The 23,704-nt window shown below is 37.2% G+C and overlaps 1 protein-coding gene across 6 annotated transcripts in view; it reads right to left on the bottom strand.

The window, feature by feature from the left end:
• Positions 1-23,704, bottom strand: part of AFG2A (AFG2 AAA ATPase homolog A) — a 331,452-nt gene that overhangs the window by 261,742 nt on the left and 46,006 nt on the right. For all 6 annotated transcript variants that reach the window (XR_014263917.1, XM_082462783.1, XM_082462781.1 and 3 more), the window contains exon 10: positions 23,544-23,698. Coding sequence is in view for 5 of the 6 variants with exons in the window: in XM_082462783.1 (XP_082318909.1) it covers positions 23,544-23,698 (155 nt within the window). In the remaining variant the exon portion in view is untranslated. The remainder of the gene's footprint in view (positions 1-23,543; positions 23,699-23,704) is intronic.

Below are 23,704 nucleotides of genomic sequence, written 5' to 3'. Positions count from 1 at the left end.
ATAAAGGACAATCAAGCCATTACATTTGTAGTTTCATGAACAATATTTAATTACCATAACTTTTCTATTCTTTTTCTTTTTGTCTGATTACTACATTTCTTAAAATAAGGGTAAACAAGTTTTGCATTTTAATTTAGCACCTGAATGCCAAATAAATGATGGGTCTTTGTATAGCTAAGATACCTATTAAAAATAAATATAAATTGACTTTAAAATACTATTGCATAGGAGAGTCTTAAAGCACAGAAAGTCATGGGAAAATTAGTCAGTAAGAGAAGAATAAACACCAGCATGAAATCATAAAATCCTAGAACTAGAACAGGAATTCACAAACTAGCTGGTTCACTATCCTACCTTCAGTCAGTATTTCATGTTTCAAGTCCTCTCATCTTTCAACAAATACTATTTTATGCTCTTTAAAATTATTTTTAATTCTATAACTCTCTTAAATAAGTTACACTATATCCTAACTGCCAGAAAATTATTCCTACAATCTAACCTAAATCACTCCTGATAATATTATACTTGGGTCCTTTCCTTCTTATTTTGTCCTGATGAAAATAGTGAACAGCTGCTCACATATGGCTTTATAACTTTTTGAATTAATAATAAAGTTAGAAGTGACGGAACAGCTGTCAAACAAGCACAGACAGCGCAGTGACATAAATTTCCCAAGGGAAGTGTCCCCCACAGATATCTCACAGTACTTTCTGAGCAAGCATCCAACAATATATAAATCCAAAAAAAAAAAAAACCCAAAAAACAAAAACTCAATTCAAACTGCACACCCACAGAAGTAAAAGACCTGATGATTAGGTTAAAACAAAATAAAACAAAACAACTTTTATGGACAAGTTCCTAGAGGACAAAATAAAAATGAATGAACTAGGAGAATTACTATGAGAGAGGAATTCAGTAGCTCCAGAGGGACTCACAGTGTCCTTATACATCTATGAGTCAAGATCCTCTTATTTTCTAGGTGCCAAGTTTTACACTGCCAGGCACAAAAATTCTTTTGAAAGTTATTTTTATAGAAAACATGGCAACAAAGAGTGCCTTTCACTTTGTTCTTTCACACTAACAAGTCCCAACATAAGGATAAGAAGCCAGGCACTAGCACGTGGGTTGGCAGTTCTCTGCTGGGCCATACACCAGCTTCTTAACAATTCAAATATTTAAAATAGATTTATTTTGATAAGAAATCATAAGGATACCAAATTACTAGGGATACTACATATGACATTTCATTTCGGTGGTCTTCCTCCCAAAACCCCATAATCCCAGCCTAACCGCAATAAAAACAACAGCCAAACTCAAATAGAGGGTCATTCTATACAAAAGACCTAAGCAGTATACCTCAAAACTGTTAAGAACAGAAACACTGTCATAGCCCAGAGAAGCCAAAGAAGACATGACAACTGAATGTAATGTGATAGCTTAGATGGGATCCTGAAATAGACAAAGGACATTAGGAGGAACTAACGAAATCCAACTAAAGTATGGAGTTCAGTAAATAGTGTTCAAGACAGGTTTAATCAGAAAACCTGCGTTATTCAAACCCTGCCCATTTCAAAGAAAGGCCAGTCTTTGGGACTGGCCCTTAGCAGTCTTCTGGGAGATATTCTCTGGGCCTTTTAAATACTGTGCCTCTAAGAGTGTTTTTGTATGCCTGAGGCCCTGGGCTATGCTATACCTGTTTGACCAGATAAATTGACCCTGACAATGTGATTTATGAACATTTGTTTTTGCTCTGGGAAGAGCTAGAATCTAAGAAGCTGAAGTCAGACATGCCGGTGCTGTATACCTACACTGACTGACCTGCAATGAAACCCTGGAAACCAAGGTTCAGGTGAGCCTCCCTGGTCAATAACAGTTCACACATATTGTCACACACTGTTTAGGGGAGAATTAAGTGTGCTCCCAAGTGACTCCATTGGGGGAGTACACCTAGAAGCTTGTTCCTGTTTTCTCCTGGACTTCACCTCATGTGACTTTTCACTTTTGAGTATTTTGATCTGTATCCTTTCACAGTAATAAATCAAAACCATGAGTGTAATAGCTTCTGAGTGCAGTGAGTCCTTCCAGTGAATCATCAAGCCTGAGGGTGATCTTGAGGTCCCACAACAAAGACAGAGAGACAGATGATAAAATTACAAACAACTTAGAATTCTCTAAAACTCACATTCCCACCTACCCCCCATTACCCATCTATAGGCCTGAACATTAGGGAAATTTTATCTCAGGCTATTAAACTCATCTTTAAATTTATCTTATGTTTATAGTGGAGTTCTCAGACATCTGCTAATTTGCAGATTACATTTTCTCAATCTATCCCATCTTTCCCACTTTTGCATCATATCCCATTCCACCTTAGAGCTTTGGTCTTTCTATTGGGTCAATACCAGGAGAAAGTTCACTCATATTAACATTTAAAAAAAAAAATGCCCCAAAAACTCCCATTTACCATTGCAACAAAAATAATAAAATACCTAGGAATAAACCTACCTAAGGAGGCAAAAGACCTGTATGCAGAAAACTATAACACACTGACGAAAGAAATCAAAGACGATACAAACAGATGGAGAGATATACCATGTTCTTGGACTGGAAGAATCAACACTGTGAAAATGACTCTACTACCCAAAGCAATCTACAGATTCAATGCAATCCCTATCAAACTACCAATGGCATTTTTCACAGAACTAGAACATGAAACTTTACAATTTGTATGGAAACACAAAAGACCCCGAATAGCCAAAGCAATCTTGAGAAAGAAAAATGGAGCTGGAGGAATCAGGCTCCCTGACTTCAGACTATACTACAAAGCTACAGTAATCAAAACAGTATGGTACTGGCACAAAAACAGAAATATAGTTAATGGAACAGGATAGAAAGCCCAGAGATAAACCCACACACATAGGGTCACCTTATCTTTGACAAAGGAGGCAAGAATATACAATGGAGAAAAGACAGTCTCTTCAATAAGTGGTGCTGGGAAAACTGGACAGCTACATGTAAAAGAATGAAATTAGAACACTCCCTAACACCATACACAAAAATAAACTCAAAATGGACTAAAGACCTAAATGTAAGGCCAGACACTATCAAACTCTCAGAGGAAAACATAGGTAGAACACTCTATGACATAAATCACAGCAAGATCCTTTTCGACCCACCTCCTAGAGAAATGGAAATAAAAATAAACAAATGGGACCTAATGAAACTTAAAAGCTTTTGCACAGCAAAGGAAACCATAAACAAGATGAAAAGACAACCTCAGAATGGGACAAAATATTTGCAAATGGAGCAACTGACAAAGGATTAATCTCCAAAATACACAAGCAGCTCGTGCAGCTCCATATCAAAAAAATCAAACCACCCAATCCAAAAATGGCCAGACACCTAAACAGACATTTCTCCGAAGAAGATATACAGATTGCCAACAAACACATGAAAAGATGCTAAACATCACTAATCATTAGAGAAATGCAAATCAAAACCACAATGAGGTAACACCTCACACCAGTCAGAATGTCCATCATCAAAAAACCTACAAACAATAAATGCTGGAGAGGGTGTGGAGAAAAGAGAACCCTCCTGCGCTGTTGGTGGGAATGTAAATTGATACACCCACTGTGGAGAACAGTATGGAGGTTCCTTAAAAAACCAAAAATAGAACTACCATATGACCCAGCAATCCCACTATTGGGCATATACCCTGAGAAAACCATAATTCAAAAAGAGTCACATACCACAGTGTTCACTGCAGCACTATTTACAGCAGCCAGGACATGGAAGAATCCTGAATGTCCACTGACAGATAAATGGATAAAGAAGATGTGGCACATTTATACAATGGAATATCACTCAGCCATAAAAAGGAACGAAACTGAGTTATTTGTAATGAGGTGGATGGACCTAGAGTCTGTCATACAGAGCGAAGTAAGTCACAAAGAGAAAAACAAATACCGTATACTAACACATATATATGGAATGTAAAAAACTGGTACTGATGAACCTAGTGGCAGGGCAGGAATAAAGAAGCAGACGTAGAAAACAGACTCGAGGACACGGTGGGAAGGGGAAGTTGGGACGAAGTAAGAGAGTAGCACTGACATATATACACTACCAAATGTAGATGGATGGCTAATGGGAAGCTGCTGCATAGCACTGGGAGATCAGCTCGATGTTTTGTGACGACCTAGAGGGGTGGGATAGGGAGGGTGGGAGGGAGGCTCAAGAGGGAGGGGATATGGGGATATATGTGTACATACAGCTGATTCACTTTGTTGTACAGCAGAAACTAACACAACGTTGTAAAGCAATTATACCCCAGTAAAGATGTAAAAAAAAAAACCTATATAAAAAACTGCAAAGCATTTTTCTGAAGAATACATGAAATTCTGACATGGTGATTCTAACATGGGGCATTGGAATATGTCCCACCCTGTGGCTTAGATGTAAATGATTAAACATGGTACTTTTGAAAACTGCCAAATAGGGACCTTTGCTTCCAGCCAAGGAGGAAAAGAAATAAGATTTACCTTTCTGTCTGAAAAAAACTTAAAAAGCTGACAAACTCTTAAGACACTGGCCATCGGGCAATGAAGGAGGGTGATCCTTGAGAGAAGGGAAACAATGAGGTGAACCCTATGACTGTGCCCAACTAACTGCCTGGAGAAAGGCCACAGGTTGCAGCAGTGGAGAGGAAACCCAGGCAGAGCCCACAGTCTCCCTGAGATGAGCAAATGAAGCTAGGAGTATGGGAAAGTCAAAGAGGTAGGTATTGCAGGGCAGAGTATTAGAGGTAAAAGAGGTACAGAGACAGAGAGAGAACTCCTGAAATCTGTAGAGGGTCTCCATCAAATATTCAGTTATCAGTACATGCATGTGAGAAAAACAAATGAGGCCAGGAAAAGAAAAAAACAAAACCAGAGACCTAAAAGGACCAGAAGGAAGCATGCCTGCTCCCAACAGCCAGAATGGACCCTCATAATTTATAGAGCACCAGGTAGGATATTGATAAGGATCTTAGCTCACTAGTAGGGAAAAATTAATCCTAGACAAAACATTGCCGTGGTACCACCTAAGAAAATTTAAAGGCAAGACCAAAAAGGATCAAACTTTCCAAATAACTTAACCACACCCCAGAATAAACCTCAAGAATATTTTTATGAATATAAAAAGCATTCAGCTCCCAACAAAATAAAAATCAGAATTTCTGGAAACCAATCAAAATGTATCATGCATGCAAAGAAGCAGGGAAATATAATATATAATAAGGAAAGAAAATCAATAAATTGAAGCTGATTCAGAAATTACACAGATAGAAGACAAGGACATTATAACAGTTATTATTATAAATGTATTGCATATGCTCAAATGAAGGAAACGTTGAAAACATTAAGTAGAGAAGAAAAAAAATATAAAAAAGATAAAAATCAAATTTCTAAAGAAATACTACAGTGTCCATAATTTAAAAAATGCACTGGATGGAACTAACAGCTGATTAGACACTTTAGTGGGGAAAAAAGGTTAGCGAACTGGTAGGCACAGCAATAGAGACCCTCTAAAACAAAACAAAAAAAAAAGAAAAAAAAAAAACAAAGGGAGAAAGAAAACAGAGGAATATAAAAAATGAACACGGCATCACTGGGCTTTGGGAGAATCTCAAGCAGACAAATGTACATGTGTATTTTTAGTCCCCAGTGAGGGGACTAATGAACTAGCACAAGAAACAAGAAGAAAACTACCAAGGCACATGATAATCAAATTGCTTAAAACAAGTGTTAAAGAGAAAATCTTAAAAGCAACCTGAGGAAAAAAAAAGATATATTACACACAGAAAACAATGAAAACGGAGACAGCAGATTTCTTTTCAAAAATAATTCAAGAAAGCAGAGAGTGGAGCAAATCATTAAAGAACTAGGGGTGCATGGGTAACGGGAGGGGTATCACTGTCAATCTAAATTCTTTACCCAATAAAAGTATCTTTTTAAAACAAAAACAAAATAATGACTTTTTTGAGACATGCAAAAACTGAAAGAATTCTTGACCAGCACACCTGCATTACAGGAAATGTTAAAGTTAAGCCCTTCGGGAAGAAGGAAAATGATACCAGATGGAAACCTGAATCTACACAAAAGACTAAAGAGAGCTGGAAGTGGTAATTACATTGTGTAAACATAGAAATTTTTCTTTATTATTATTTAAATCCCTTCAAAAGGAAATACTATTTAGAGCAAAAATGATGACAATGTACTCTGGGGTTTACAACCATGTAAAAGTAAAATGTATGACAACAGCACAAAGGCCAGGAGGGGAGCAAGAGAAGTATACTGTTTTAAGGTTCTTACACTATACATGCGATATATTATCACTTGAAAGTAGACCATGTTAAGTTAAAGATGTTTCAAAGGAAATAAAAAATATTTTGAACTAAATGGAAATGAAAATCCAACATATCAAATATGTGGGATGCAGCTAAAACAATGTTTAATGATTATTTATAGCACTGAACAGACCTAGAAGAGACAGAACTAAACTCACTAACCACAGCTCTCACCTTAAACTAAAGGAAGAAGACCAGATTAAGCCTAATGCAAACAAGGAAGGAAATAACAAAGATCAGCACAGAAATCAATGAAATCAAAATCAGAAAAATAAAACAAAAAGCTGATAATTTGAAAAAAATCAATAAAACTGCTAGACCTCCAGGCAGAATAATCATGAAAAAAAAGAGAAGACATAAATTAACAGTATTAGAAATGAAAGAGAAAACACTACTGATCCCACAGATAGTAAAAAGATAATAAGGAAGACTATGAACAACTACGTCCATAAATCAGGCAATTAAGGCAAAATGGACCAATTCCTTAAAAGATACAAACTACCAAAACTCAAGAAAAAAACAGATAACCTGAACAGTCCTAGATTTACAAAAAAATTAAATTTAACTTATGCCTTCCAAATAATTAAAATTACAGGACTAGATGGTGGTGATGGTTGCACAGCAATGGGAATATACTTAATACCACCAAATTATATACTTAAGACTGGTTAAAATGGTAAATTTCACGTTATGCATATTTTACCACAGTTTAAAAAAAAACAACAAAACTTTTACCATATATGTTTATGACTCCAAGCTATAGTTGGAGTTTTAGAGTCCTATGGTTACACACAGAGGAGCAGGGTTAACCTTACCTGGGGGGAAAAAAAATTAACCAAAGACCTAAATGCACGTGCTAAAACTATAAGCAACTGTTATAAACTCTTAGAAGAAAATATACAGTAAATCCTCCTGACCTTGGATTTGGCAATACTTTCTTAAATGTGACACCAAAACTACACACAAGTAAAGAAAAAATAGAGACACTGGACTTCCTTGAAATTAAAAACTTTTATGCTGCAAAGGACATTATCAAGAAAATGAAAAGAGGCAGCTCACTGAATGGGAGAAAATATTTGCAAATCATATATATCTGATATCAAATATAAGAATAAAGGACTTGTATCTAGTATATATACAACTGAATAATAAATAAAAAACAATTAAAAATGGGGGAATGCACAGGTTGTGAGATGATGGGCAAAGTGTATAGGGTTTCTTTTGGGGATGATGAAAATGTTCTAAAATTAAATGTAGTGACGGCTGTACAACTTTTTGCATATACTAGACCACTGAATTGTATCCTTTAAATAAGTGAATGACTGATAGGTGAATTATATCTCAATAAAGCTGTTACCAAATATATATATACATATATTTTTATACGAAAAGGTAAAAGAACCATTTCTGAAAAATGAGGACCACTGTGAACCAAAATGCTACATAAAATATTCAGTCATTCGACAAACCTTTATTTAGTTGGTACTATTTGCCCAACAGAGGGGATACAAAGATGAATAAGAAAAGAACCACAAGGCATATATGTGTAAGCTTTGTGTGTGTGTATTAGGAATCATATTACAAGATACAAGATCCTTGGTAACTGAGAGGTCAGAAAGTAATTTTTCAAGCAGAGGGGGGGGACAACGTGCAAAAATACAAAATGGTTTAACAGAACAATGTAAGATGAAAGTGAAGAAGGCACGAGCCAGGTTATGAACACCAAACTAAAGAGCTTAGACTTCATCTTAGAGGTTATCAATAGGGAGTTATGCTGATGGCATTTAAGACAGTTTGGGACAGATGGACTACGGGACAAGATCAGATGAGTGTGTAATTACTCTGTATCTGTATAAGGTGAAGTGAAAAGGTGGTACCACAAAAGAACATTAACCCTACCAATGATTTCCTTTACTGTAAATGAAAATCTGTGTTTTTAGCAAACACTCATCAAGTATTTACAGGCATTCTTCAGAGATACTGTGGGTTTGGTTCAAGACCACTCTCAGCAAGGTGAACATCGCAATAAAGTGAATCACACAGATTTTTTTGGTTTCCCAGTGCATGTGAAAGTTATGTTTACACTACACTGTAGTCCATTAAGTGTGCAGTAGCATTATGTCTAAAAAATAATGTACATACCTTAATTTAAAAATACTTTATTGCTAAAAAATGCTAATCGTCATCTGAGCCTCAGTGAGTCACAATCCTTCACTGGTGGAGTCTTGTCTTGATGTTGATGCTGCTGACTGACCAGGGTGGATGCTGAAGGCTGGGACGGCTGGGGCAGTTTCTTAAAATAAGACACCCGTGAAGTCTGCCACATCAATCAACTTTTCCTTTCATGAACAATTTCTCTGTAGTATGCGATGTTTGATAGCATTTTAACCACAGTAGAATTTCTTTCAAAATTGGAGTCAATCTTCTCAAACCCTGCCACTGCTTTAACTAAGTTTATGTAAAATTCTAACTTCTTTGTTGTCATGTCAACAATTTTCACAGCATCTTCACTAGGAGTAAATTCCATCTCTAGAAACCACTTTCTTTGCTCATCCATAGGAAGCAACTCCTCAGCCATTCAAGTTGTATCATGAGATTGCAGCAATTCAGTCACATCTTCACGCTCCACTTCTAATTCCAGTTCTCTTGCTATTTCTACCACATCTGCAGTTACTTCTGCCACTGAAGTCTTGAATCCCTCAAACTCATCCATAAGGGTTAGAATCAACTTCTTCCAAACTCCTGTGAATGTTGGTATTGATCTCTTCTGTGAATCATGAATGTTCTTAATGGCATCTAGAATGGTGAATCCTTTTTAGAAGGTTTTCAATTTACTTTGCCCAGATCCAACAGAGGAATCACTACCTATGGTAGCTATATCCTTGCAAAACGTATTTCTTAAATAATAAGACTTGAAAGTCGAAATGATGCCTTGATCCATGGCCTGCAGAATGGATGTTGTGTTAGCAGGCATGAAAACAATATTAATCTTGTTGTACATCTCCGTCAGACTTCTTGGATGACCAGGCGAATTGTCAATGAGCAGTAATATTTTGAAAGGAATCTTCTTTTCTGAGTATTAGGTCTCAATAGTGGGCTTAAAATATTCAGAAAACCATGTTGTAAACAAATGTACTGTCAGCCAGGCTTTGCTGTTCCATTTACAGAGAGCACAGGCAGAGCAGACTTAGCATCACTGTTAAGAACCCCAGGATTTTTGGAATGGTAAATGAGCACTGGCTTCAAATTAAAGTCACCAGCTGCACTAGCCCCTAACAAGAGTTAACCTGTCCTTTAAAGCTTTAAAGCCAGGCACTGACTTTTCCTCTCTAGCTATTAGAGTCCTAGATGGCATCTTCTTCCAATGTAAGGCTGTCTCATCTACAATCAAAATCTGCTGTCTAGGGGAGCCACCTTCATTAAACCATCTTAGCTAGATCTTTCGGATAACCTGCTGCAGCTTCTCCATCAGCACTTGCTGTTTCACCTTGCACTTTGATGTTATGGAGACGGCTTCTTTCCTTAAACATCATGAATCGACATTTGCTCGCTTCAGACTTTTCTTCTGCAGCTTCCTCACCTATCCCACCCTTCACAGAATTGAAGAGAGTTTGGGCCTTGCTCTGGATTAGGCTTTGGTTTAAGGGAATGTTGTAGCTGGTTTGATCTTCTATCCAGACCACTAAAACTTTCTCCACATCATTCATGTGTTCACTGGAGTAGCACTTAATTCCCTTCAAGAACTTTTCCTTTGCATTCACAACTTGGCTAACTGTTTGGCACAAGAGCCCTAGCTTTTAAAGGCCTATCTTGGCTTTTGACATGCCTTCTTCACTAAGCTTAATCATTTCTAGCTTTTGATTGAAAGTGAGAGATGTGATTCTTCCTTTCCCTTGAACACTCAAGAGATCATTGTAGGGTTATTAATTGGCCTAATTTCAATATTGCTGTGTCTCAGAGAATAGAGAGGCCCAAGGAGAGGGAGCAAGCTAGGGGAACAGATGGTTGGTAGAGCAGTCAGAACACACAACAATTACTGGTTAAGTTCACCATCTTATATGGGTGCAGTTCGTGGCACCCTAAAACAATTAGAATAGTAACATCAAAGATCACTAATCAAAGATCACCATAAAAATATAATAATGAAAAAGTCTGAAATATTGCAATAATTACCAAAATGTAATACAGAGACACAAAGTGAGAAAATACTGTTAGAAAATTGGCTGATAGACTTGCTCATCACTGGGTTGCCACAAACCTTCAATGTGTTAAAAAAAAAAAAAACAACAAAAACACCAGTATCTGTGAAGCACAATAAAGTGAAACACAACAAAATGAGCTGTGCTTGTACTGAGTACTGATCAACTATACATACAAGTGTGGCATATTATTCTAGGAAAACCTCAACATTATTTATAGATTCAAAAGGAGACACCCAACAGAAACTGAAAATTAAGAGTTCTCTATTTATAACCTGAACGGAAAAGTGTTCAATTTCATCAATGTTAACTGGGATCAGAGCTGAGAATAGAAATTGGTGATCCTTCCACTCATTTCTCCTCCTATTGAACCCTGAGAAAAGTAAGGTATAAAAAGAAAAGTGGAATGAAAGAGTTAAACTTCTACAATATTTAATAATGGTAAAACTAAAATCTTGATTTTGGCACAGAGTATTTCCTGGTTAAAAGTAATCTACGTTGAGAGCTTCAAGATGGCGGAAGAGTAAGACGCGGAGATCACCTTCCTCCCAACAGATACATCAGAAATACATCTACATATGGAACAACTCCTACAGAACACCTACTGAACGCTGGCAGAAGACCTCAGACCTCCCAAAAGGCAAGAAACTCCCCACGTACCTGGGTAGAGCAAAAGAAAAAAGAAATAACAGAGACAAAAGAATAGGGACGGGACCTGCACCAGTGGGAGGGAGCCGTGAAGGAGGAAAGGTTTCCACACACTAGGAAGCCCCTTCGCGGGCGGAGACTGCGGGTGGCGGAGGGGGAAGCTTCGGAGCCACGGAGGAGAGCGCAGCCACAGGGGTGCGGAGGGCAAAGCGGAGAGATTCCCGCACAGAGGATCGGTGCCGACCAGCACTCACCAGCCTGAGAGGCTTGTCTGCTCACCCGCCGGGGAGGGCGGGGCTGGGAGCTGAGGCTCGGGCTTCGGAGGTCGGATCCGAGGGAGAGGATTGGGGTTGGCTGCGTGAACACAGCCTGAAGGGGCTAGTGTGCCAAGGCTACCCGGGAGGGAGTCCAGGAAAAGGTCTGGAGTTGCCGAAGAGGCAAGAGACTTTTTCTTGCCTCTTTGTTTCCTGGTGCATGAGGAGAGGGGATTAAGAGCGCCTCTTAAAGGAGCTCCAGAGACGGGCGCGAGCCACGGCTATCAGCGCGGACCCCAGAGATGGGCATGGGACGCTAAGGCTGCTGCTACAGCCATCAAGAAGCCTGTGTGCAAGCACAGGTAACTATCCACACCTCCCCAGCCAGAAGCCTGTGTAGCCTGCCACCGCCAGGGTCCCGTGATCCAGGGACAACTTCCCCGGGAGAACGCATGGCACGCCTCAGGCTGGTGCAACGTCACGCCAGCCTCTGCCGCCGCAGGCTCACCCCGCATCCGTACCCCTCCCTCCCCCCAGCGTGAGTGAGCCAGAACCCCCTAAGCAGCTGCTCCTTTAACCCCATCCGGTCTGGGCGGGGAACAGATGCCCTCCAGCGACCTACACGCAGAGGCAGGTCCAAATCCAAAGCTGAACCCCGGGAGCTGTGCAAACAAAGAAGAGAAAGGGAAATTTCTGCTAGAAGCCTCAGGAGCAGCGGATTAAATCTCCACAATCAACTTGATGTACCCTGCATCTGTGGAATACCTGAATAGACAACAAATCATCCCAAATTGAGGCGGTGGACTTTGGGAGCAACAGTATATATATATTTTTCCCTTTTCCTCTTTTTGTGAGTGTGTATGTGTATGCTTCTGTGTGTGATTTTGTCTGTATAGCTTTGCTTTTACCATTTGTCCTAGGGTTCTGTCTGTCCTTTTTTTTTAATATTTAAAAATTTTTTTCGTAATAATTATTTTTTATTTTATTAACTTTTTTATTTTATTTTATCTTCTTCTTTCTTTCTTTCTTTCTTTTCTCCCTTTTATTCTTAGCCACATGGAGGACAGGCTCGTGGTGCTCTAGCCAGGCATCAGGGCTGTGCCTCTGAGGTGGGAGAGTCAAGTTCAGGACACTGGTCCACAAGAGACCTCCCAGCTCCACGTAATATCAAACGGCGAAAATCTACCAGACATCTCCATCTCAACGGCAAGACCCAGCTCCACTCAACAACCAGCAACCTAGAGTGCAGGACACCCTATGCCAAACAACTAGCAAGACAGGAACACAACCCCATCCATTAGCACAAAGGCTGCATAAAATTATAATAAGGTCACAGACAACCCAAAACACACCACCAGACGTGGACCTGCCCACCAGAAAGACAAGACCCAGCCTCATCCACCAGAACACAGGCACTAGTCCCCTCCACCAGGAAGCTTACACAACCCACTGAACCAACCTTAGCCGCTGGGGACAGACACCAAAAACAACGGAAACTACGAACCTGCAGCCTGCGAAAAGGAGACCCCAAACACAGTAAGTTAAGCAAAATGAGAAAACAGAGAAACACACAGCAGATAAAGGAGCAAGGCAAAAACCCACCAGACTTAACAAATGAAGAGGAAATAGGCAGTCTACCTGAAAAAGAATTCAGAATAATGATAGTACAGATGATCCAAAATCTTGAAAAAATGTAGAAAATACAAGAAATGTTTAACAAGGGCCTAGAAAACTAAAGAGCAAGCAGAGATGAACAACACAATAAATGAAATTTAAAATTCTCTAGAAGGGATCAATAGCAGAATAACTGAGGCAGAAGAACGGATAAGTGATCTGGAATTTAAAATAGTGGAAATAACTACTGCAGAGCAGAATAAAGAAAAAGAATGAAAAGAATTGAGGACAGTCTCAGAGACTTCTGGGACAACATTAAACGCACCAACATTCAAATTATAGGGGTCCCAGAAGAAGAAGAGAAAAAGAAAGGGACTGAGAAAATATTTGAAGAGATTATAGTTGAAAACTTCCCTAATATGGGAAAGGAAATAGTTAATCAAGTCCAGGAAGCACAGAGAGTCCCATACAGGATAAATCCAAGGAGAAACACACCAAAACACATATTAATCAAACTATCAAAAATTAAATACAAAGAACAAATATTAAGAGCAGCAAGGGAAAAACAACAAGTAACACATAAGGGAATCCCCATAAGGTTAACAGCTGATCTTTCAGCAGAAACTCTGCAAGCCAGAAGGGAGTGGCAGGACATATTTAAAGTGATGAAAGAGAAAAACCTACAACCAAGATTACTCTACCAAGCAAGGATCTCATTCAGATTCGATGGAGAAATTAAAAGCTTTACAGACAAGCAAAAGCTAAGAGAATTCAGCACCACCAAACCAGACTCACAAAAATGCTAAAGGAACTTCTCTAGGCAGGAAACACAAGAGGAGGAGAAGACCTACAATAATAAACCTAAAACACTTAAGAAAATGGTAATAGGAAAATACATATTGATAATTACCTTAAATGTAAATGGATTAAATGCTCCAACCAAAAGACATAGACTGGCTGAATGGATACAAAAGCAAGACCCGTATATAGGCTGTCTACAAGAGACCCACTTCAGACCTAGGGACACATACAGACTGAAAGTGAGGGGATGGAAAAAGATATTCCATGCAAATGGAAATCAAAACAAAGCTGGAGTACCAATTCTCATATCAGACAAAATAGACTTTAAAACAAAGACTATTACAAGAGACAAAGAAGGACACGACATAATGATCAAGGGATCAATCCAAGAAGAAGATATAACAATTGTAAATATTTATGCACCCAATATAGGAGCACCTCAATACATAGGGCAAATACTAACAGCCATAAAAGGGTAAATCGACAGTAACACAATCATAGTAGGGGACTTTAACACCCCACTTTCACCAACGGACAGATCATCCAAAATGAAAATAAATAAGGAAACACAAGCTTTAAATGATACATTAAACAAGATGGACTTAATTGATAGTTATAGGACATTCCATCCAAAAACAACAGAGTACACATTCTTCTCAAGTGCTCATGGAACATTCTCCAGGATAGATCATATCTTGGGTCACAAATCAAGCCTTGGTAAATTTAAGAAAATTGAAATCATATCAAGTATCTTTTCCAACCTCAACGCTATGAGATTAGATATCAATTACAGGAAAAAATCTGTAAGAAATACAAACACATGGAGGCTAAACAACACACTGCTTAATAACCAAGAGATCACTGAAGAAATCAAAGAGGAAATAAAAAAATACCTAGAAACAAATGACAATGAAAACACAACGACCCAAAACCTATGGGATGCAGCAAAAGCAGTTCTAAGAGGGAAGTTTATAGCTATACAAGCCTACCTTAAGAAACAAGAAATATCTCAAATAAACAACCTAACCTTACACGTAAAGCAATTAGAGAAAGAACAAAAAACCCCCAAACTTAGCAGAAGGAAAGAAATCATAAAGATCAGGTCAGAAATCAATGAAAAAGAAATGAAGGAAATGATAGCAAAGATCAATAAAACTAAAAGCTGGTTCTTTGAGAAGATAAACAGAATTGATAAACCATTAGCCAGACTTATCAAGAAAAAAAGGGAGAAGACTCAAATCAATAGAATTAGAAATGAAAAAGAAGTAACAACTGACACTGCAGAAATAAAAAGGATCCTGAGAGATTACTACAAGCAACTCTATGCCAATAAAATGGACAACCTGGAAGAAATGGACAAATTTTAAGAAATGCACAACCTGCCGAGATTGAAGCAGGAAGAAATAGAAAATATGAATAGACCAATCACAACCACTGAAATTGAAACTGTGATTAAAAATCTTCCAACAAACAAAAGCCCAGGACCAGATGGCTTCACAGGTGAATTCTATCAAACATTTAGAGAAGAGCTAACACCTATCCTTCTCCAACTCTTCCAAAATATCGCAGAGGGAGGAACACTCCCAAACTCATTCTACGAGGCCACCATCACCCTGATACCAAAACCAGACAAAGATGTCACAAAGAAAGAAAACTACAGGCCAGTATCACTGATGAATATAGATGCAAAAATCCTCTACAAAATACTAGCAAACAGAATCCAAGAGCACATTAAAAGGATCATACACCATGATCAAGTGGGGTTTATCCCAGGAATGCAAGGATTCTTCAGTATACGCAAATCAATCAACGTGGTACATCATATTAACAAATTGAAGGAGAAAAACCATATGATCATCTCAATAGGTGCAGAGAAAGCTTTCGACAAAATTCAACACCCATTTATGATAAAAACCCTCCAGTAAGTAGGCATAGAGGGAACTTTCCTCAACAGAATAAAGGCCATATATGACAAACTCACAGCCAACATCGTCCTCAATGGTGAAAAACTGAAACCATTTCCACTAAGATCAGGAACAAGACAAGGTTGCCCACTCTCACCACTATTATTCAACATAGTTTTGGAAGTTTTAGCCACAGCAATCAGAGAAGAAAAAGAAATAAAAGGAATCCAAATTGGAAAAGAAGAAGTAAAGCTGTCAGTGTTTGCAGATGACATGATACTATACATAGAGAATCCTAAAGATGCTACCAGAAAATGACTAGAACTAATCAATGAACTTGGTAAAGTAGCAGCATGCAAAATTAATGCACAGAAACCTCTTGCATTCCTATACACTAATGATGAAAAATCTGAAAGTGAAATTAAGAAAACACTCCCATTTACCATTGTAACAAAAAGAATAAAATATCTAGGAATAAACCTACCTAAGGAGACAAAAGACCTGTATGAAGAAAATTATAAGACACTGATGAAAGAAATTAAAGATGATACAAATAGATGGAGAGATGTACCATGTTCTTGGATTGGAAGAATCAACATTGTGAAAATGACTCTACTACCCAAAGCAATCTACAGAGTCAATGCAATCCCTATCAAACTACCAATGGCATTTTTCACAGAACTAGAACAAAAAATTTCACAATTTGTATGGAAACACAAAAGACCCTGAATAGCCAAAGCAATCTTGAGAAGAAAAACGGAGCTGGAGGAATCAGGCTCCCGGAATTCAGACTACACTACAAAGCTACAGTAATCAAGACACTATGGTACTGGCACAAAAACAGAAATATAGATCAATGGAACAGGATAGAAAGCCCAGAGATAAACCCACGCATATATGGTCACCTTACTTTGATAAAGGAGGCAGGAATATACAGTGGAGAAAAGACAGCCACTTCAATAATTGGTGCTGGGAAAATTGGACAGCTACATGTAAAAGAATGAAATTAGAACACTCCCTAACACCAAACACAAAAATAAACTCAAAATGGAATAAAGACCTAAATGTAAGGCCAGACACCATCAAACTCTTAGAGGAAAACATAGGCAGAACACTCTGTGACATAAATCACAGCAAGATCCTTTTTGACCCACCTCCTAGAGAAATGGAAATAAAAACAAAAATAAACGAAGGGGACCTAATGAAACTTAAAAGCTTTTGCACAGCAAAGGAAACCATAAACAAGACCAAAAGACAACCATCAGAATGGGAGAAAATATTTGCAAATGAAGCAACTGACAAAGGATTAATCTCCAACATATACAAGCAACTCATGCAGCTCAATATCAAAAAAACAAACAACCCAATCCAAAAATGGGCAGAAGACCTAAATAGACATTTCTCCAAAGAAGATATACAGATAGCCAACAAACACATGGAAGAATGTTCAACATCATTAATCATTAGAGAAATGCAAATCAAAACTACAATGAGATATCATCTCACACTGGTCAGAATGGCCATCATCAAAAAAATCTACAAACAATAAATGCTGGAGAGGGTGTGGAGAAAAGGGAACCCTCTTGCACTGTTGGTGGGAATGTAAATTGATACAGCCACTATGGAGCACAGTATGGAGGTTCCTTAAAAAACTAAAAATAGAATTACCATGTGACCCAGCAATCCCACTACTGGGCATATACCCAGAGAAAACCATAATTCAAAGAGTCATGTACCAAAATGTTCATTGCAGCTCTATTTACAATAGCCAGGACATGGAAGCAACCTAAGCGTCCATCAACAGATCAATGGATAAAGAAGATGTGGCACATATATACAATGGAATATTACTCAGCCATAAAAGGGAACAAAACTGAGTTATTTGTAGTGAGGTGGATGGACCTAGAGGCTGTCATACAGAGCGAAGTAAGGCAGAAAGAGAAAAACAAATACCGTATGCTAACACATAGGTATGGAATCTAAAAAAAAAAAGAAAAGAAAATGGTCAGAAGAACCTAGGGGCAAGAAGGGAATAAAGATGCAGACCTACTAGAGAAGGGACCTGAGGATACGGGGAGGGGGAAGGGTAAGGTGGGACAAAGTGAGAGAGTGGCATGGACATATATACACTACCAAACGTAAAATAGATAGCTAGTGGGAAGCAGCCACATAGCACAGGGAGATCAGCTCTGTGCTTTGTGACCACCTAGAGGGGTGGGATAGGGAGGGTGGGGGGGGGAGGGAGATGCAAGAGGGAAGAGATATGGGGATATATGTATATGTATAAGTGATTCACTTTGTTATAAAGCAGAAACTGACACACCATTGTAAAGCAATTATACTCTAATAAAGATGTTAAAAAAAAAAGTAATCTACTTTTCCGAATGTGCTTTCCTGTTCAATTGTGATTACTTAAAACTATAAAAATGCAGAATAGTTGGCAGGGAAGACTGGGATCTTCAAAGTGATAGAAGACACTCTTCTGTCTAGACAACAAGAAGCAAAATCAAAAGAAACCAAATTCAAAAGCTCTGCAAAGGACCAATATGGAATTAATAGAATTTCTACAGGTCGTACTATGTATTCCAAAAAAAAAAATCTGTTATTTAGTAAAGCATCATAGAAGCCCTCAATCTTCTCAGTCTGTAAGAAATAAAATATAGAATACAATACTGCTTTTATAAAACAGAAACTGAAATTCCTTCTAATTATCCTGAGGGTACAAGAAGAATAAAATGTAATTACGGTCAATTAAACTATTTAACTCATATCTCTGCACCAGAAAAGTAATGCTAATGAGCTCATCCTAGGTAATTCAACTCACTTGTCACATTCTGATGTTCTAGTCTCATCTGAAAAAGCGCCAAATGAAAATAGAGCTGCAAATTTTGAATACGTAGTGAAACAGATAACCTTTTGATTATTCATATAATTAAGAGGTTTGCTAGTTTTTAAAATGGGAGTAAATGAGGAATGTTTATTTAAATAATGACATTTGGTAGACACTCAATTTGACCACCAACTCCCTCTAAGTTTAACCTGGATCCAAGACTGCAAACGGGTTTGGGGCTATACAGGTAGTCCTGAGGCTCTGGCTGCAGTTCACTTTACAAAAGTGGGTTCACGTGAAAGTAGAGTCCTATTTTTTTAATTGGCTTTTGGCTTATTCTGTACCAAAGGTCCAAATTCTGAAAACTGCAATCCAAAGGTAATATCAAAAGTGTACAGATGGATTCCTTCCAAATAATAAGGGATAACCTAAAACTACATAAAATAAAATAGAGAATGCCAGGAGGAGGGGGTTGTTAAGATGCATATATGAATTACATAAACTTGATGGAATTAATTTGTATATATTTGGCTAAGAATGACTTTTATCAGTAATGATTGTTGTGATGTATACACAATGACTTACTGCAACAATAATATATAAATACAAATATTAAAAGCACTATATTTTTTTCTTTACCTTAATAAAATGAGAATTTTTAATAGATCAAGAAAGCAACATGTTCTACAGAAAATATAAAATTTTCTACAGAAAATATTACTGTATATCCTTCCAGACTAGACAGCTTAACTCTATTATAGGCATCTGTATTCGAAAATTGTTAAATTCACTAACAGTAGTAAATTCACTAAAGAAATTAGCTGCTTTATAAAATATGAAAAATCTGAAGAATGTTTCATGAGGGTAATAATGGCCTATATTGTACTTTGGTACAGAAGAAGGATGATACACTCTTTTTAAAATATTTTTCAAATATCTGAAATTGACCATCTAATATGTTTTTTCATGAAAATTATAGTTATTTGCTCATTTATTCAACAAATACTGATTGGACATCTATTATGTGCTAGTCCTATGCTAAGTACTAAGGATAAAAATAAAAAGTAAGAACCTCTGGTCTTATGGAACTTCAAATTCATTTAAAAGCCATCCAGGTATACCCTTGATCTAAAAATTTAACATTTTTATAGGGAGGAGAAGAGACAGAACTGATAGCTACCTTTCATTTTCTTTTTAAATCTCTCTTCATCTAAAACTTATCCAATATTATTCCTTGTAATAAAGAACTTTTCAGTGAAGAAAATAATCTAGTGGCAAGTAAAAAGAGAAAAGGACTAAAGTGAAAATAAAATGAGATTTTGCTTAAGCTCTTTGCAATTGTACATTTTTATCACATGATTAAAAATTAGAACAACCTTTCTGGGGAAAAAAAAAAGAAAATGATATTTGTCACAAACTTTAAAAATCACATATTTTAGTCTGGAAATTCCACTTCATCAAAATCAAAAATGCAAAGATTTGGACACAAATATGTTTATAACTATATGAGAGAAAAATAGAAAAAACCCTAAATATTTGAGAATGGAAGAAAGGTAAAACAATTACAGTTTATCAACATAATAGTCTATTATGCTGTCAATAAAAAGATGTTTGCCAAGAAATTTTAGAGTAAAACATTTATCATATAACTTTAAATGAAAAAAGCAGAACATAAAACTATATATATCCTAAGATTAACTATATTAAGATACCTATATGCACAGAAGAAAATCTATAAAATTCTAAAAAATCTATTGGAACTGTGACAAAATATTAACAGTTATCTCTGGGTGAAAAACTGAAATTTCACAATGTATATTAGCATATTCAAAGATTCTAAGGATTCCTCAAGTAAAGAAATATATTTGACTTTCATCACTGATTAATTGTAAAATACATTTGACTTTTAACACACCAATTGGTATAATCACCAATTCAGAAAGTCCAAAAAAAGGAAACATTACATTTAAGTAAGTGGCTAACACTTGTGGTCTCCTGAAATTAATAATGCACTATATTATAATTGGCAACATTCCAACCTTAAGACATTTCTTTCAAACTTCAGCAAGTGTGATTTAGAAGGTTTAATTTCACACACTAAAATCTTTTCTCAAAAGATGTTGAATGCTCACTTTACTATTAAAAAAAAGCCTGCAATTAACTAGCTACTTGAAACAGGTTTTCTATAGCAAAGTAAGTATTAAGTCTTCTGCAGAAATAATTTGGAGATATTTTTGTAGGTGTAATAGCCAGAAATCAGAAGAGTGAACTTTAGGAATCCAATTATAGAAATGTTGACTTCTCAGGAAAATTTTTACAATCTGAAGTGAGCATGAAAAGCAATGTAAGAAAGTACTCTGACCAAGGCTAATCACTTTGGAGCTCATGAGTAACATCATAGTACACCATGGCCTTAGACCAAATAATAAAACACCAAATGGAAAATGGCACAAGTCCATGGACTGTAAATACTGTATCAAAAGAAAATAAAGGAAAAACTCTTTCATTAGAGCAATTAAAAATGCAGTTTTAGTACCAGTTCCTGTGATGAATAAATCAGTTCAGCAATTCTAAGAGCGGACAGCCACTGTTTAAACACATTCTTCATTGGCAATAACTTTAAGTTTAAAAGCCAACTGTAGGTTTCTTTAGCTCCTAAACTTTTTTAATCACTAAAATGTTTTGGGATGGCGCAGTTGGTTATAACCTTATCCCCTGAAATTTTCACATGAGGCATTTGATGATTAGGTGTCTACCTGACCCATTATATTATGTTACGGTACCCAATAAAATACAGATAAATACTGCAAATATTCATACCAATATTGGTATTCATACCAATCAATGTCCCCGAACTTTAGACCATAAGTTCCAAAGAAGTGAAGTTTCTACTAACCCAACATCAATCATTCTTCATTCTATAATTCCATTTGTCAAATTATTCATACGAAATTAGCATGTTCTCCTACAGAGCTTCTGAAAAACCCCAAAGTTGAGCTTTCAGTAGTAAATTTGAAAATGTTTCAAAAAGAATTCAAAATCACATTAAGCAGCCTAAACTAGCAGTTAGTCCTTGGGAATGTTCTTATCTCCAGGGTACCGTTTCCCAGCCTAAACTTACAAAACAACTGTGTTCTATAAGAAGCTAACAAGTGCCTGCTTCACTTAGCTTTTGCTAATGACCATAAAATTTAGTGGCTCAAAATAATTTTATTATTTCTGACAATTCTGAGGGTTAACTGGTTTCTCCTGGTTGGGGCAGACTTTGATCGGAGTGGGATAGTCTAGCATGGCATCACATGTCTGACAATTGGTGATGACTAGAATGAGGGGATGTCAACTAGGAGGGCTCATCTCTGTTCACACAGTCTCTCATCCTCCAGGAAGCTAGTACAGATTTCTTAACAAAGCTAATGCAATGTCAAAGACCAGCAAGAGAAGGCAAGCCCTAAGCGCTTTCAAGCCTGCTTGCATTACGGCTGCTAACACTCCACTGGCCAAAGCAAGTTACATGGCCAAGTGCAGATTCAAGGATGGAAAACTTGACTCCCCAGCGTTAACAGTAGGAGCTACAAGACTGCAGTGCAAAAGGGCAAACACAGTGATGGGAAGAATTTGTGGTCATTTTTTGCAATCTACCACACTGCAAAATGCTGCAAGTCTCTGCTCCACGTGGTCCATGGTGAAATAAGTTTAAGTAACAGCTCTCTTTTGACACTTCAAGATACATATTGACATATTACAATATAATATAATGCAGAACACACTGCCAATGCTTGTTTCAATGTTCATTTTCTAAAAATATTAATATATTCAAAGAAAACTATAAGGCCATCCCCCACCCCCGAATATTAGGCCCATGTGTATCACAGGTGACGTAACAGGTGGTCCATGCATAAAAGGTAACTTCTGTTGCCCTTGTGGTGATCTCACTGAAAACTCTGCAGAGACAGTCAGTGATGAAGTATATGTAAAAGGACCCAAGGAAACATCAAGCATCATTAGTAGAAAGTATCATTAACTAGAAGATTTTTTTTTTTGTTCTAAAATTAGCCTAGTTGACATTTTCTTGTAAAACTAAACATGGAATTAGTATACAACCCAGTAACTGTACTACACTTGGGCATTTGTTCCAGAGAAATGAAAACTTATATTCACACAATATCTGCAGAAAAATGTTCATAGAAGCTTTATTCATAATAGCCCCAAACTAGAAACAATCCGGATGTCCTTCAACTGGTGAATGGTTAAACAAACTATTGTACACATATACCATGGAATACTACCCAGCAAAAGAAAGGAACAAACTATTGATATATAACAACTTGCATGAATCGCCAGGGAATTACAGTAAGCGAAAAAAACTAATCCCAAACAACTGCATAATGTATAATTCCATTTATATAACACTTCTGAAATGACAGAATTTTGGAAACAGATGCGGGAACAAGGTGGGTGTAGTTATGAAAGGGCAAAGCAAGGGATCATTGTGGTGATGGAAATCCTCAGTATCTCGATTCTGGTGATGGATACACAAAACTTTACATGTAATAAAACTGCACAGAACTAAATACACAGACACACACGAAAACATAAATGAGTACAGGCAACACTGGGGAAATCTGCAAAAGATCGATGATTCTATCAATATCCTGCTTGTGATATTGTATTATAGTTTTGTAAGATGTTACCATGGGGGGGGGGTACTGGGTAAAGGATACATAGGCTCTCCCTAAAGTATTTCTTACAACTGTACTAAATCTACAATTATCTCCATAAAAATTTCAATTAAAAAAAATATTTTTTTAAGTTTAGCTTAGGAAGGTAGTTTCCCTGGGGTCTTAGTTTCTTTCAGAGTTTAATTCAAACAGTGTGGCTAGCATGAGGGTACAAGTGACTTACATTTGGGACATCAATTGCTACCTCCCTCATGGCACTGGGCCTGATGTCATTCATCCCCTGCAAGAAATCTTGCAGAGTAATCTTCACCAACCCAGCCATCTTGCTGTCAGGGAGGTTAGGGTGTTTCCTCAAGACTCTCCTCAAGGCACGAAGACCTGTAA

This window comes from Balaenoptera physalus, assembly GCF_965194825.1.
Source record: "Balaenoptera physalus genome assembly, chromosome: 5".
Classification (NCBI taxonomy): Eukaryota; Metazoa; Chordata; class Mammalia; order Artiodactyla; family Balaenopteridae; genus Balaenoptera; species Balaenoptera physalus.
The sequence above is the reverse complement of the archived record's forward strand: the minus strand, read 5'-3'. Positions and strand labels throughout refer to the sequence as shown.